The following is a 13,972-nucleotide window of genomic DNA, read 5'->3' as shown; positions in this document are numbered from 1 at the left end:
AGGCCCAGCTGTGCATGATGGGAGCAGGTGCTGCTTTGAACACGCTGTAAAACAGTGACATTCAGGTGTCTTGCTGCAATTATTGGAATAGTTGCAGTTGTCTAATATTACATGATCATTTGCTTTTGTCTGACATGTAACAGTTTATCACAGTCAAGACGATATCCTTGCAGAGTAAGGATCAACGTCTCACAATGGAGCTGAGCTATATTCCACTAAGTGTTTTTGACAGGTGTCGTATCATATTTGTGCAGCTGCAGAGGCGTTATAAAGCACAGTTCGCCTAAACTGGTCGTCAGCGGGGATTTTCTCACACACGTGGACAGCTCCCCTGCTGTGAATGTCAAGTGCGAGTTATTGAACAGATTCGGCGGTAGAGGAGTACTCTCACTGATCCTGGGCAGTTCTGCACCGCTCCTTAGCCTCTGGCGCTCGGCAGGTAAAGCACAACAAGCTCCAGCTCAGTCAGACTTAGGGGATTATTTACTTAGACCCCGCTCAGAGTGTCTGACTTCATTTCTCAAACACCCTTCGTTTCCCAGCGCCAGCAGCACCGCAGTGTCCTAGCATGTCAGTCCCAATCACTCGTGCCTCACTTGTCTCAGGTTTGTGCTGGAGAAAGCAAGAAGGATTTAACTGAGCTTTTTTCGTGTGTTTGCTCATTTTTGTCTTTTTTTTTTTTTAATGCAGCTCCTGTTCGTGCCCAAACACAATTTATTATGTTTCATTTTTCAAGAGAGCCATGGCAGTGGGGACTAAAAGAGACTTGGTAAAAAGCCAGGCAGCGTCGAGCCAGACCTCATGACACCTTTGTTTGCCGTCTTTGAGTAAAAGGCTGTGTTTTTCTGCTTTAACAAAACAAGCAAATTGCATTCTCTCTGTCCTCGGGCTCTGGCTGTTATTTGTCGCCTGCCAAAGCAGCTTCACACCATGCCTTATCTCTTTTTTAAATTGGCCACGCAATAACAGCATCCTTTCTTCAAAGTTGTCTCATTGTAATTGTCATAGGAAAACACATTACCTGTTGTAGACCTTGACTTCTATCATTCGTTCTCACCGTGTCTCCAATTCCCACTTTGAAATGTTAGTTATCAGGTCAGCAGATCCCACCCACTTTTATTTATTTCAGCAAGCTTTTTTTTCCTCCTTTTCCTCCAGGACATTCAGCTCCCTACTGGGTGATGTGGTGTATGTGTGTGAATGTATGACTGTGCGCTTGTGTTTGTGTGTGTGAGTCTGTGTGTCTCCTGCTAGAGTGGCAAATGGCTAATGAATAATGCAGGGTAATAGTGATGTGTTGACAGCTCTGACAGCTGAGAGCTGCCGAGCTGTGTATCAGTGATAATGTGCCATTTCCCGTCTCTGCTCCTCCGCTCCCTTATTACAACAAATTGCATTTTTTGTAATTTCACCTCCCCACAGCCCCAGTGTCTGTGTTTATGTGCAAGTTTGTTGGGCCATCCAAACTCAACAGCCAAACTGCAGTTGGGACCTTAAACACACATTTTACAGTACTGATGTGTGAAACTCCTCAGTTTAGTTCAGCTTAGTATGCTGATTGGTTTCTGCGCCATATGGACGCCCGTCTCTACCAGTCATAAGCCGTGTGATTAAACTCTGCATAAAGAGCTGAGCCAGTGAGAGTCACAAAATGTCACATTGCTAATTTACAAAGATGATTGGAGAGGTCTGTGCTGTGTCCCTGGCATTTAGAAACCTAGTGCAGCACAAGAGCACTCTTCTGAAACGAAATGGTCTGATGATCTGGATGATCTGGAAGTTGTGTCTGTCTGGCCACCAGATAAATCCAAGTCCAACAGTGACTCTCCGTTTTAGATCTGTTTTGGTCTCCACCAGTTCCTGAAGGAAATATTTGGCCCTTTAGCTGCTAGATGCTCCACTGTGGTCACCAAGTGGTTGCTAAATGTGCCTGTCAGTTTGGCTGTGAGTGAACAAAAACAGCCAGATATTGGCCAGAAAATTGGTGAATGTACATTGTAGAAGAAAAGGTATCTGATCACAGAGATCCGCACTTAAGGTGGAGTGGAGGGACCGCTGAGCCCAGTTGGACTCGTGATTTCTTAACTCTCAGGTTGTAACCCTGTATCCAGTGATTCAGCCGTGATCCAGCTTTTCTAAATGTCTTTAATAATCACGCTGACAGCCAGGTCCTAAGATCAAATCCTCAGCTTCACAGGAGTGCACAACACTTTTTAGTTGTTAATCTGCAGCAACATGAAGAGGTTAATTTCTGTGTAAGCCTGAGGAAAAACACAGCAGAACTTACGATAAATACACCACCTAAAGAAACTCAGACTTCTTGGGCACCAAGGCCACAGACGTCAAGAGCATCTCTCAGTATTTGACTGATCTCTGGAGAATGCAGAGCAGAAACTCCACAGGAATTATTTCTGAGAGCCAAAGATACTTCATGAGGAAGGCAGCAAAGAGGTGATGTGGTCAGAGAGACTGTCCATCATCCAGAAGTTTACAGGTTCATTCCCCCACAGCATGTGTGTCTCTAAACTGCTTCGACGTGTCCAAGTGTCCTTGAAAAAGAAGCTGCATCCCCCAGCTGCTCATTGTTTACCAGCAGCACGGACAGCCGTGAAATGTAAAAATGTGGAACCTACAGTATGTAAATGTTTCTCCAGTGTTAGAATTTGACCCCCTTGCATTTAATGGTGCATGAGTTTGCATAAAATTTTGCAGCAACTCTAGAATATATTTAAGGAGGTCACTGCAGCGTCCCAGTGTGTGTGTGTGTGTGTGAATGTGTGTGTGTGAGTGTGAACCCAGTGAATGCAGTGTTTAGACAATGAGCTTCTTATAATAAAACCTTTTTCTGCATTAAAACTGTTTAAAACTCTTTTTTAAAAAAGTCAGCGCTTGGTGTAATTTAATAGTGTAACACTGAGAATGAAATGAACAGGAGATATGTGCGTATCATCCATTTTTGCTTTTTGTTGTGAATTTTCAGTGTGTTTTCTTTTGTCTGTCTTGGCTTTAACATCTTGGGACCATGTTTCAGTCATCCCATAGTAGGGAAACAATTTCCCCACTGTCAGTTTGACTCAGAACCTGCTGCAAACATGGTATCCTTCCACATTACAGCTGTTGGCCTTATGAGGACACTTTAAATAAAGGTCCAAATTTTAAACCCAAATGCAGCCTTTTGGACACAGCAGCATAATGTAAATCCATGAGGTCTTTCGTAGTTCGTAGACTCCTTTCTTTTTTCTCTCCTTTCCCCAGTCAGCTCACTGCATCATCCACCCCCGCTGTCTTTCTTTCTTTGCTTTAATAAGAGCTACGTTCATAATTGCTTGTAATCATAATTTGTAATTATATATAATTTGAAATGCTGACATTAATGGACATTTGACAAGAGGCAAGAAATTAGGCATCTTCTCCGTCATCGTGCTGCTCAGCTCACATAAGGAAATGTAGAAGAGATGCTCCTCAGTGAACAGACTGGACAGGGACTTGAATAGTTTGGGAAATTAACCTCCAGTTATCATTCAACCCTGCATCAGTCATATGCCAGCTGCTGCTTTCACGGCACAACAATATGACAGGAGTTTACAGTTAATTATTTGTAATTCACAGCAAAATAAAATGTGTTTACCACACAACTGTGGAAATTAAATATTTTTCATGAGCTCATTTCAAGCTTTTGGAGAGCTTTGTAGGGTTTTTATGAGTGACCAGTATCTGTGATTTCATTTGTCAGCAGTGCTGGCAAATGAAAGGTTGGAAACTTCTCTAAAGCTTTGGTGAGCACGTACTGTAATCAGCCAGTCTACATTCTGTATCTCCCACCGCCTTCTTTCCCTGTACAAGTAGATCATTGAGATAATTCATAACTGTGGTTCAGGGTTCCCCTGAGGGGTCACAAGACAAATGTGAAGGGTCTAGTTATGATTAATAGGATGCAAGAACAGAGAAAACTTATTTCTGCTGTACCAGATTATGCTTATTCTCTAACGTTTACCTCTAACCTTGCTTGCTTTTTTTCTGGTGATTTGATGGATTTTACATCTGAAAATTGTTGACAAAAAACTAAGGGAGAAAATCAGTCTTTTGTTTAACTGGTGCCAAGGGGTGACAAAAAGAGTTTTTTTAATTTCTTTTTTTTTTTAAGAGAAGGAGCTACACATTTAGATATTTCTGAACCAGTGTTTGTGGTGAACGCTGTCCATGGTGCTGATCCTGACTCAGCCAGGGAGGCAGGAGCTGTCCATGGTACTTCAGATGCTGGCGGACAGTGTTTGCACTGATTTCTCTGACAGGATACGTCACAGCAGGGTTTACTGTTCCAAACATGAATTTTATTTTAGGAGATTTGACAGTGAATTACGCAGTTTTTTCATTTGTTTCTGAGCGCCACTTTGGTATTTTCACTTTTTTTTAAAAAAGTGTATTTATTGTTTTATGTTGTTTTTTTATGATATATTTTACCTGTTATTCATTCAACTTATTTGTTGATGGATTCATATATTAATTTGTAAATTCTTAAAAATCCATTTGTTTAGCAGCAATTTAAATATCAATAAATGAGTTGCCCGATAATTAAATCAGTGTGTCAGTTGATGAAATTATTGACTTGTAATTTTTTTAATGCCTACTTTTATTGTCCAGTTAATTTTGAAATTAAATTATTTATTTTCGTATTAATTAATTTGTTTTTAAGTCATCTAATTATTCATTCTTTTCTTTTTTTTTTTCAACTATTTACTGACTAAATTAATTTCTTCATTTTAGAGCCAGGGTGGTTAGTCAATTCATTAATCAACAAAACAAACAAAAATTTTGATAATCAACTAATTGTTTTAGTCATTTCATCAAGTAAAAATGCCAAATATTTTCTTGTACCAGTTTAACGAATGTGATGACTTCATGGTCGTTTAGTTTTAAATGACAGTGAACTGAATATCTGTGGGTCTTTGGATTTTTTTTTTACTGCCCACTTAAATATCATCTAATTTACATGACACCTGTGTTCCTCCATAATCCCTCTGTTTATTCTGGATCTCTCTATCATTTTTTTCCCCACATCATTATCAGTGTCATGCTGTGCGCTCTCTCTAATTTATACAAGGTCTAAGACTCCTTAAAGTATTTTTGCATTGCTGAGAGGCAGGGACCTCAGGGAGTGTGCCCCCCTCCCCTGCCTTGCGGGGCTGGGGGTGTATACTTTATGACCCACTTCAGATGCTACTAGCCCAGATTCTGCAAAACCTCGATGCATCTGAGCTGTGTGTTCTGTGCTTGAGAATGATCAAAGCTTACATTTTTAACTTTGATAGGTCATATAACTCAAACCCCAAGAGTCTGATGCTGATGAAAGGATTATGTGTGTTGTTATTGATTGGCCTACAGGGTTCCTGCATCACTCACAGGGGGGGGCGACATGTGTACCGCTGTTGTAGTGAGCTGTTCAACAAGCCAATAAAGTGTTTCTCTCTCTTATTGAAGTGTGAATTTTACACATTTTCTCAATGCACACAGCCTCTGTAACTGGTATTGTTCATAATAGTAAATGGGTCTTTAAAATGAGCGAACTGACTCGTTAAAACTTGGAGTGTGACAGACATATGGTTACATTTGCAACATTTACATTTAAATTTCCATTTTTGATCCCTGGTTGAGGCTGTTACCCAGAGCAGCCTACAGTAAGAACATCTGTTAGAATAATTTCAATTCTCTGATCAACTGAATTACAAGCACACCAGAGTGAAGAGTACAAAGGTCAGAGAATAGCATTCTGGAAACTTTTATTTTAATGCAAATGAACATTACAGTGAAAGATCTGTGTTTGTGTGTTTGCAGGATCCAGTCCGGGTCCTACCTCAGCACCGGCTGGTTCACCCTCATCCTCGCCATGGACATGTGCAAAGAGATCCATATCTACGGCATGATAAATGACACCTACTGCAAGTAAGACACCAACTATCACAACCCCCCCCAGGTCCGGCCGTCCTCCATACCGGGATGAAGAATGTTCACATTCCTACAAAACTTCGAAAACTAGATTCACATTCACAGCAGTGCCGGCCAATCACAGCCTTCCATAACCGCGGACTGCCCGTTGGAATACATTTCCAATGCTTCAGTTTGGATTTAATGGCTGAATTTCTATGCTGAAATCCATATTGGGTTCTCTGTGCCGTGAATACCATTATGTTTTCCTGCCTAGAATACCCAGCAGGCTGCAGAGTCTCCATCGCTGCGGGTGGCTGGGCTGCAGCACCCAATTCCTCCTCTCCTTAAAGTTTTATTTGTATATTGGTCTGGTGTCTTCTTTCTGACTCTCGGGTGACTGATTACTGTCTGGCTGCGAGGCCATAGGGGGATAACAAACACAATGCTGTAGCTCTGTGCATGGCGGCTCAGTCTCAAGTCATATCAACCTTGATGGACTCCCCCCCTCTCTCTCTCTCTCCAAACGTCTCCCCTCCTCTCTCGCAGCTCAACCTGAGCTCTCTCAATCCCCCGAATCAAACACTTTTACCTAATGCATGGTGAAAATCCTGCCTTTTATCCTCTCTGTGTTCGCCGTGCACAGCAGGATCTGAAATAAAAACAGCCCCAGACACATGGCAGAAAGGAGTGATAATTCAACCAGCACGGAGGATTTTATGATTCAGTGAAACAGTTAAGGGCTAGCGTTCTCTGCCTGCCCGTCACCCACTTATTTCCTTCCTTTCTGCATGAGACAGGAGGATATTGTGTTTCCCTGAGTTTCTGAATGGACAATTTAGTGTCACACAAACTGCCGTTGGCAGCCGAGTGCTCCGGTACAACTAGAAGAAGTGATGTTTTGTGTGATAATGTACGAAGCTTTAGTCAGAATTGACCTTAGCAGTTGTGTGGTAATGGCACTTCAACAGGTGCTGCGGAGAGAGGGTGAAATTGAATTTATTTGTTAACACCGGTGCGCACCACTGTGTGACACAAAGAGAGGAGAGGCAGTGATTGGGCTGTGTATTACTGTATGCTGGCAGACAGCCACAGTCGCCTTCTCTCTGTGGACTCAGTGGCTGGTTGTTGTGATGGCTGTTTCTCCTCTGTCTGTGTTCATTCTCCCAGTGAAATTGTTACACAAGTCATCCTCTCATAAAGCTGTCACTCGCTATCAGAAATCAGCAGCAGAATGCACAATGAATCTGCCCTGCTGCACCTCTTTTTATTGATTCAGCGTTCTTATTATTGGTTTTAAGATGCAAACTGTAAACAGAGCAACTCCTAATGAAACTCAGCTCAGAATGGCTTTAACTCATACATGACGCAGTTTTCAGATCGACTCAGATTGGCTCAGAATAGCAATGAATCTCATCGTGATGTTTTACAAGTAAATGCAGTTTAGTTAAAAGAGTATTTATTGAATATTTTTGGCTGCCAACAGCAGCTTTAAAATGAAAAACCAGCTGAGTGGAGAAGTTCGCCCGGGGCAGCTTCAGTTCAGATTGCTTAACGCTGTCCTGAAAGATCTTCAGCTTAATAGTTTAATAATTTATTTTTCTTATTATTTCACATAATAGTCTGTAAAGCTGAGCCAATCAAAACCAAGGACACTTATGATGTCCTTCCTGGAATTTGTCCAGAACTATCTGAAAGTAAAAACATACATTTACACATTTTTTTATTTTTTTAAAACAAGTTGTGAGAGCAAAAATTACAACAAAAAAAAAATAACATTAAAACTTTAACCTTGAGCTGACACAGCAAAAGCTATTTCAGCACAGACAGAAGTATGACTACCTCGAAATAACATCCATCAGTGATATTTTTCATCACAACATATGTTGCATAAACAAATCAATATATCTTTCATTACTTTTGTTAACTCATAACCTCAAGTTTCTTTGGATATTTATTTTACCAGAAAAAACCTGGCCACAATGGAAGTATGAAATATATATCCAATATGTATATGCAATAGCCAAATGTACGCAGACATGTGAATGTTACCCCCCAATAGAACAGAACAGATTAGAACAGAATAGAATAGAATTGAAATTTGCTGTGTTCATTCCAAAACCATGAGTATTAATCTGCTACCACTGGTCAGGGAAGGTTTTCCACAAGATTCTGGAACCTGGTTGCAGGGCCTAACTCTCACTGAGCCTCAAGATCATCAGTGAGGTCCAGCACTATGTTGGGTAATAAGGCCTGTCTCAGACTCAGCATTCCTGTTCATCCCAGAGGTGTTGGATGGGGGCTGAGGTCAGGTCTCTGTGCAGGCCAGTCAAGTTCTTCCACACCAAACTCAGAAAAATATTTCACAGAGAAAACAGGAAACAGCCTCCTTCAAAGTGCTGTCGCAAAGTTTGAAGCACGCTGTTATCTAAAATATATAAATGTACTGTGTCATTTAGACACAGCAAATATCAGACAATATTTATTATTTGTTTTTGTTTTTTTCTCAGAAATCTCACATATCAGTCTCAGGTATTTAGTATTGGTCAGCCTACAGTCCACATTCTTTTGGCCATATATTGTAGTTAACATGGGACCACACACAGCCCATTTTAACAGTCACATGGAGCACAGTAAAGTGGTTCCTGAAGACATAAAACAAAATGCTCTGTCTTTTAAAACAGTACTTTGCAGATGCAGCATTTCAGTCCTATAACTCTGTCAGGCTCAGGGTGGGCATTTTTCAAAAAGGGTCACTATTTTATTTATCTTTTTTTATTCCACATATTCTTCTTCTTTGCCAAAATCTGGTGCCTACACAACCCACAATGCAACTCGGTCGCCCATAATGTAGTCAGAGATTCGGGTGTGTTATGCTAGTAGCAGCTAACGTAGCCCTGAGCTGAGATGAGGAGCAGGCTGCAGAGATCTGGTAAGCTCACTTCTTTCTAACTCCACACGCCCAGATTTTTTTTTTTTTCAAACTTGTGGTCTTCAGACCAAACTTTCGCTGTCTTATCAGATTTCCACCACAGCTCCCTCTGGAGCCTCAGAAGGCTTTTCCCTGTGATGAACTGGGTTAAATAACGTGTCTTTTCCTTCGTCTCTCCCCTTCAGGACAGAGGGTTACAGAAAGGTCCCTTACCACTACTACGAGGCTGGCAGCAGGGACGAGTGTGCAGAGTATCTGCTCCATGAGAGCGCCCCCTACGGTGGACATCGCTTCATCACAGAGAAATCTGTGTTCGCCAAGTGGGCCAAGAATCACGCCATTAAGTTCTTCAACCCGCCCTGGCAGCTGTCGTGACCCTGGCTGAACCTGCACAGAAATACCACATCATTGTCATCATCATTATCATTTAAAGACCTGCTGAATCTTTACACTGACAGAAAGCGTGTTCCCTAATGAGCGCTAATGTCCATTTCTGCTCAAACTCCACTCCATATCCATAGAAAAGGTTGTTTGAGGATTGTTTGTCAGGCCCTGGTTGGTTAGAGATGGCGCCAGGCAAAATCCAGGCACGTTGATTTGACAATGGCCACTCAGTCAAATTTCCTTTAAGGTTTGACCAACCCAGACAGCGAAAGCGTATCTCCTGCTTCTTGAATATTAAGTCTTTTTCTCCTGAATCTGAAAGCTGAAGGAAGTGCACAGCGCCAAGCTCTGCACTGACTAATCGATCCATTCACTGCTCTGTGAGCAAAGGATGGCTCAAAGACTAACTTTAAAAAAAAAAAAAAAAAGAAGGAGAAAACAACACAAAGAAGAAACAACCATCCATCAACTTGCAGTGACCTCAGCAGCTCAGATGTCCGTAGGCTCTGTACATCGCAAAGGCTGAATAAAAAAATTTTTTCAGGACTGTAGCTCAGCCGCTGCAGAAACAAGTCACGTTGCCACGGACGTCTGACGAGCTCGCCTGCTCCGTTTCCTCTGCGTGACTGTCTTCTGTCAGGCTGTAATTAATCTATAACAAGTATAATTCAGGCCTTCATCTCTGACTGAGGGAGTATTGAAGGCAGATGCTCTGTCAGTTTCAATTTTCTCTGCTCCGTATAAAGACACTTCAACAAGCAAGGTCATTTGGAAAAGAAAACACAAGCAAGCAAAAAAAAAAAAAAAAAAAAAACAGATTTCAGTCATACTCAAAGATAAACCAGAAGTGTAGATGTAAATCTGCTTTTTTTTATTATTATGCTTGGTTGGTATGCTGTGTGTTGACTCACACAACTTAAAGATGTCAGCTTTTTTTTTTTCTTTATAATGCTGTGAAATTGAAGTTTAAGAGAACTGGTTTGGCGTTGGCTTGATGTCGGGACGGTTTGTTTGTTTGTTTGTTTGTTTATTTATTCTGCAGAGGTAAGTTCCTAAAGCTCTTTAACAGTGTACCACAGTATGAGCATCACAGCATATAGAGCGACGTGCAATTAGAAACCCCATCCTTACGGAAGGAGTTAAGTCATTTGTGAGCCCGCTGTGGGAGAGATTTATGTGTGCAGTGAAACCATTGGAAGTTAATTGTATTCTATTATCATTTTGTGCCTGCAATATACTCTGCAGTTCATTGTACAGAGACAAGGGACGATGCTCGCTGTCTCCCTCTCTCTCGCTCATCTTCTCGTCCAGCTTTGTGCCTCTTTGTGTACAGTATCACTGTGTGAACACATTTGTCTTTGGACGCGGCGTGCGTGTCTCCTGGTTCGGGCCATTACATTTGAATGCGTCTGTTCCAGGACAGTGAAGAATAATCAATGAAGTGCTGAGGTGTGTAGGTTTGGCCGGTAGCTGTGGAGCGCTGAGACACTCTGGCTGTGTCTGTGACCCCCCCCCCCCCAGAGGCTGTGATTAGTGTCCCGGTCAGAGTCACGGCCCAGACGGGAGGACTGGAAGGATTCAAAGACTTCTAATTTAGACGACTTGATGCACAGGGTCCCTGACGACTGTAATATACTGCAGCTGAGCTTCACAGTCTCACTCCTGCTGCAGTGCACTGTTTACTATCACACACTCCATTTTCAGGCCATTTCTCTATAAACATTGATTCGGTGATTTACAGGACAAAAGATATGTAGACCTTTGGTTTGAACTGAGGCAAAATTTAAACATTAAAGTTTTGACCTTGGAAACAACAGTCTGGACTAAATTTGCCGTTTTCACATATAAGCTCTGTTTGCGCAGCACTTCACTGTCTACATTTCAAGGTGAAGCGGGCCCAACCTATACAGAGAAATGTATTCTTTAAAATGGTTTTGAAGAAGTGGTTATTTGTAACCGAGATGTCTAGAAAACAAGCCTTTCTCCGATGCAGGAACTTTTCCAAGAACCTTTTTAGAAACTTAGAAACTTTTGACCAAACTATTTCGACCAGAGGAATGAGGCTCTCAAATTAGTTCCTGGACCTAAAAAAAACAGTCCCACAGGAGAGACTAGTACTTTCTGATGGCCAAGAAACAATCAGGGAGGGCTCAACGTTGCTGATTGGTTAAACAGCTACAAGTTGTGTACAACATTAACTAACACAGTGAGAAACTTCTGGTTAGCAGTAAAACCAGTATTAGCACAAGCAGTGGAAATTTCTTCTGATGTTTATTGATGTTAATAACAAAATTGTGTTGTCAGTTTTGATTAGTCTACAAACAAGCAATGAAATAACCATGAAACACAAAATGATCTCTAACTTCTGATGAATACCATTAAGTGTGGTTGAAAGTCCCCGGACACCCGGGTTTCCAGGGTCCCTTTCCACTTCACGTCTTCTTGGCGTCATCCTTTCAAACCTCAGTTGCAAAACAGTAAATTCTAAAGAATTACATGACTTTTCTCATTTGCCTCAAACAAAGCTGTTGTTTTTTAATCCATTTCCCACTTTACCTGCTTATATCTCATGTGGTAGAAAAACAAACATGGACACGCAGTGTAGTTTTTCATTTACTTCCTGAGTGTAGTTATTTTGGTTGTTTAGTTCCTTAAACTATTTGGATGGAAAGGAATTAACTTTTATTAGCTTTTAAAAGCAAATTTAGTTCTAACTGCTGTGTTTAACATCTCTTGACGAAGGGACAAAGCTGTTATGTAAAAGAGTTTGGACTGTTCTGTCAAATTTAGCCCAGCTTTAACATCTCAATGTATTTTGACCTGCAAATCACCAAAGTCATGCTTTCAGGGATTTTGTCTGTTAGATGAATGTTTTGAAGCACGTTTGGCTGCTTTCGCATCAGGAACAGAAAACTCTGATCTCTCCCCGTTTTCCAGGCGGAGCAACATAAGTCTGTGCTTACAGAGTCTGTCCTACAACTCAGAACTCAATACTCGTCCTGTCCTGTTGTCACCTTGTCCCTCTTTGTAAGTCGACCTGGCTGACAAGAGCATCAGCAAAATGTAAAAATGCACTATTTTAAATTCCTCCCGGTGTTGCTGAGCAGATAGGGGATGGCCGTAACACAGCCTGGGTCACGGGTCTGATTTCCTCCGGGGCGACACAAGTTCGAGAGGTATTCAGGCCCAGCCCTGTGAGCAGCTGCGGATCCGAGTATCCACCACATGATGTATGTAAAGCAGAAACATCTTACAGGATTATTTTTCCTGTTCAGAAAGCCTGAAGATAAGATCTGGGACTCAGGAAGAGTTTGAAATTCCATTTCTTTCTGTTCCTGTGGGAAGACAATCGTAGATACTGAAGCATGAATTCATACGATATGACATGCATGTTACATGATTAACGTACATATTTTATACATTTCCACTCAGCCTGTGATTGTGCAGATTGTGCACTCTACTGTACAGTAGATCCACCATAAATTGTAAAACAGTTCACAGCAGGATGAGAAATTAACTTTTGCTGGGAGGCATGTTTTGCCACCATGATCAGATTTTTAGGTGTGTTTTTGTGCATCATTTATAGATTTGTCTTAAAATGTTTACTCACAACAGGAAGAAGAGCACTATGTTCATTCTCTTCACTCTCCTCCATCCTCCTTTTGTGGATTTTTTTTTTTTTTTTTTTTTAATAATGGTTGCTTTTATTTTTTGTTGATGCAGTGGTTTGTGTGCAGCATTGTGGGTTTTTTTTTTTTCTGCTGCAGGTTGCATGTTGCCAACATTTTCTGCTGCTTCAGGCTGTGCACTCAGTTATTTTCTGATCAACAAACACTCCATTGTTCTCAGCCAGAACACACTGCAAGAATACTTAATAAGATGTATTATAGTGAATATTATGGAGAATACGCCCTCTTATAGGCTCCCATGAATCATTTATGGCTCACAGGAAAGGGACTGTAGACACATTCGCTCTGTAAGACCATGACTAACAGTTTGGGCAGAGTGAAGGAGGGTAAAAATAGAATACCTTTATCCTTCAGAGACTGACAGATTTCGTTACCTTTGACCAGAGCCAGGGAAGCCCTGTCCCTGTTTCTACTCTTTATGCTAAGCTAAGCTAACTGGCTGCTGTTTGTAGTTTCATATTTACCCTACAGACATAAGACTGGTGTCAGTCTTCTCATCTAATATCCCACAGAAAAGTGAATAAGCATATTTCCGAAAATGTCAATGTTTTGCCTCCCACTCAGCTCACACTCATATTCATAGGGTTAATTATTCATGGCAAATGTGTTAGCAGGCCCCTATACAAATAAATGTATTTCTTAAAATGTCGAACTATTCCTTTAATAACACTTTTTCCCCGAATCCTTGTTAATTTCAGTTCTGAGCACTTTAGTTTGCTTGGAAAAAAAGTTTCAGCCATGCTCAAACCTGAAGCAGACACTTCACTCTATGTATATAGCTAGCTGTATACATACACAAATGGCAAAAAAAAAAAAAAACAGAAAAAAAAAAACAAGCACTGCTTGTCTTCAGCTGCTTGGCAACAGCAGTGGCAGTCGAATGAGCTCTGGCTCTTCACCCATCATATAAGAAAAAGTTCAAAAGCAAATTGAAGGTCACTTCCCTTAAAACAGAGCTGGTTTTAAAGAGTCCTGATCAAAATGCCTGTGACTCGAGGTCTGTGGAACAAAGATGTGAATTTCATTATTCCCTGCTGTTCCAAAT

General features: G+C 41.2%; 1 protein-coding gene across 1 annotated transcript in view; it reads left to right on the top strand.

Moving 5' to 3' along the window:
* st6galnac3 (ST6 (alpha-N-acetyl-neuraminyl-2,3-beta-galactosyl-1,3)-N-acetylgalactosaminide alpha-2,6-sialyltransferase 3) overlaps window positions 1-12,922 on the top strand; it is a 67,061-nt gene extending 54,139 nt beyond the window's left edge. The window contains exons 4-5 of the mRNA XM_041054631.1: window positions 5,833-5,940; window positions 9,040-12,922. Of these exons, the coding sequence (XP_040910565.1) occupies window positions 5,833-5,940; window positions 9,040-9,229 (298 nt within the window). The 3' untranslated portion in view covers window positions 9,230-12,922. The remainder of the gene's footprint in view (window positions 1-5,832; window positions 5,941-9,039) is intronic.
* The last annotated feature ends 1,050 nt before the right edge of the window (window positions 12,923-13,972 follow it).

Source organism: Toxotes jaculatrix, chromosome 14, assembly GCF_017976425.1.
Source record: "Toxotes jaculatrix isolate fToxJac2 chromosome 14, fToxJac2.pri, whole genome shotgun sequence".
In the NCBI taxonomy this organism is placed as follows: Eukaryota; Metazoa; Chordata; class Actinopteri; family Toxotidae; genus Toxotes; species Toxotes jaculatrix.
This window is presented reverse-complemented; position numbering and strand designations above follow the sequence as displayed.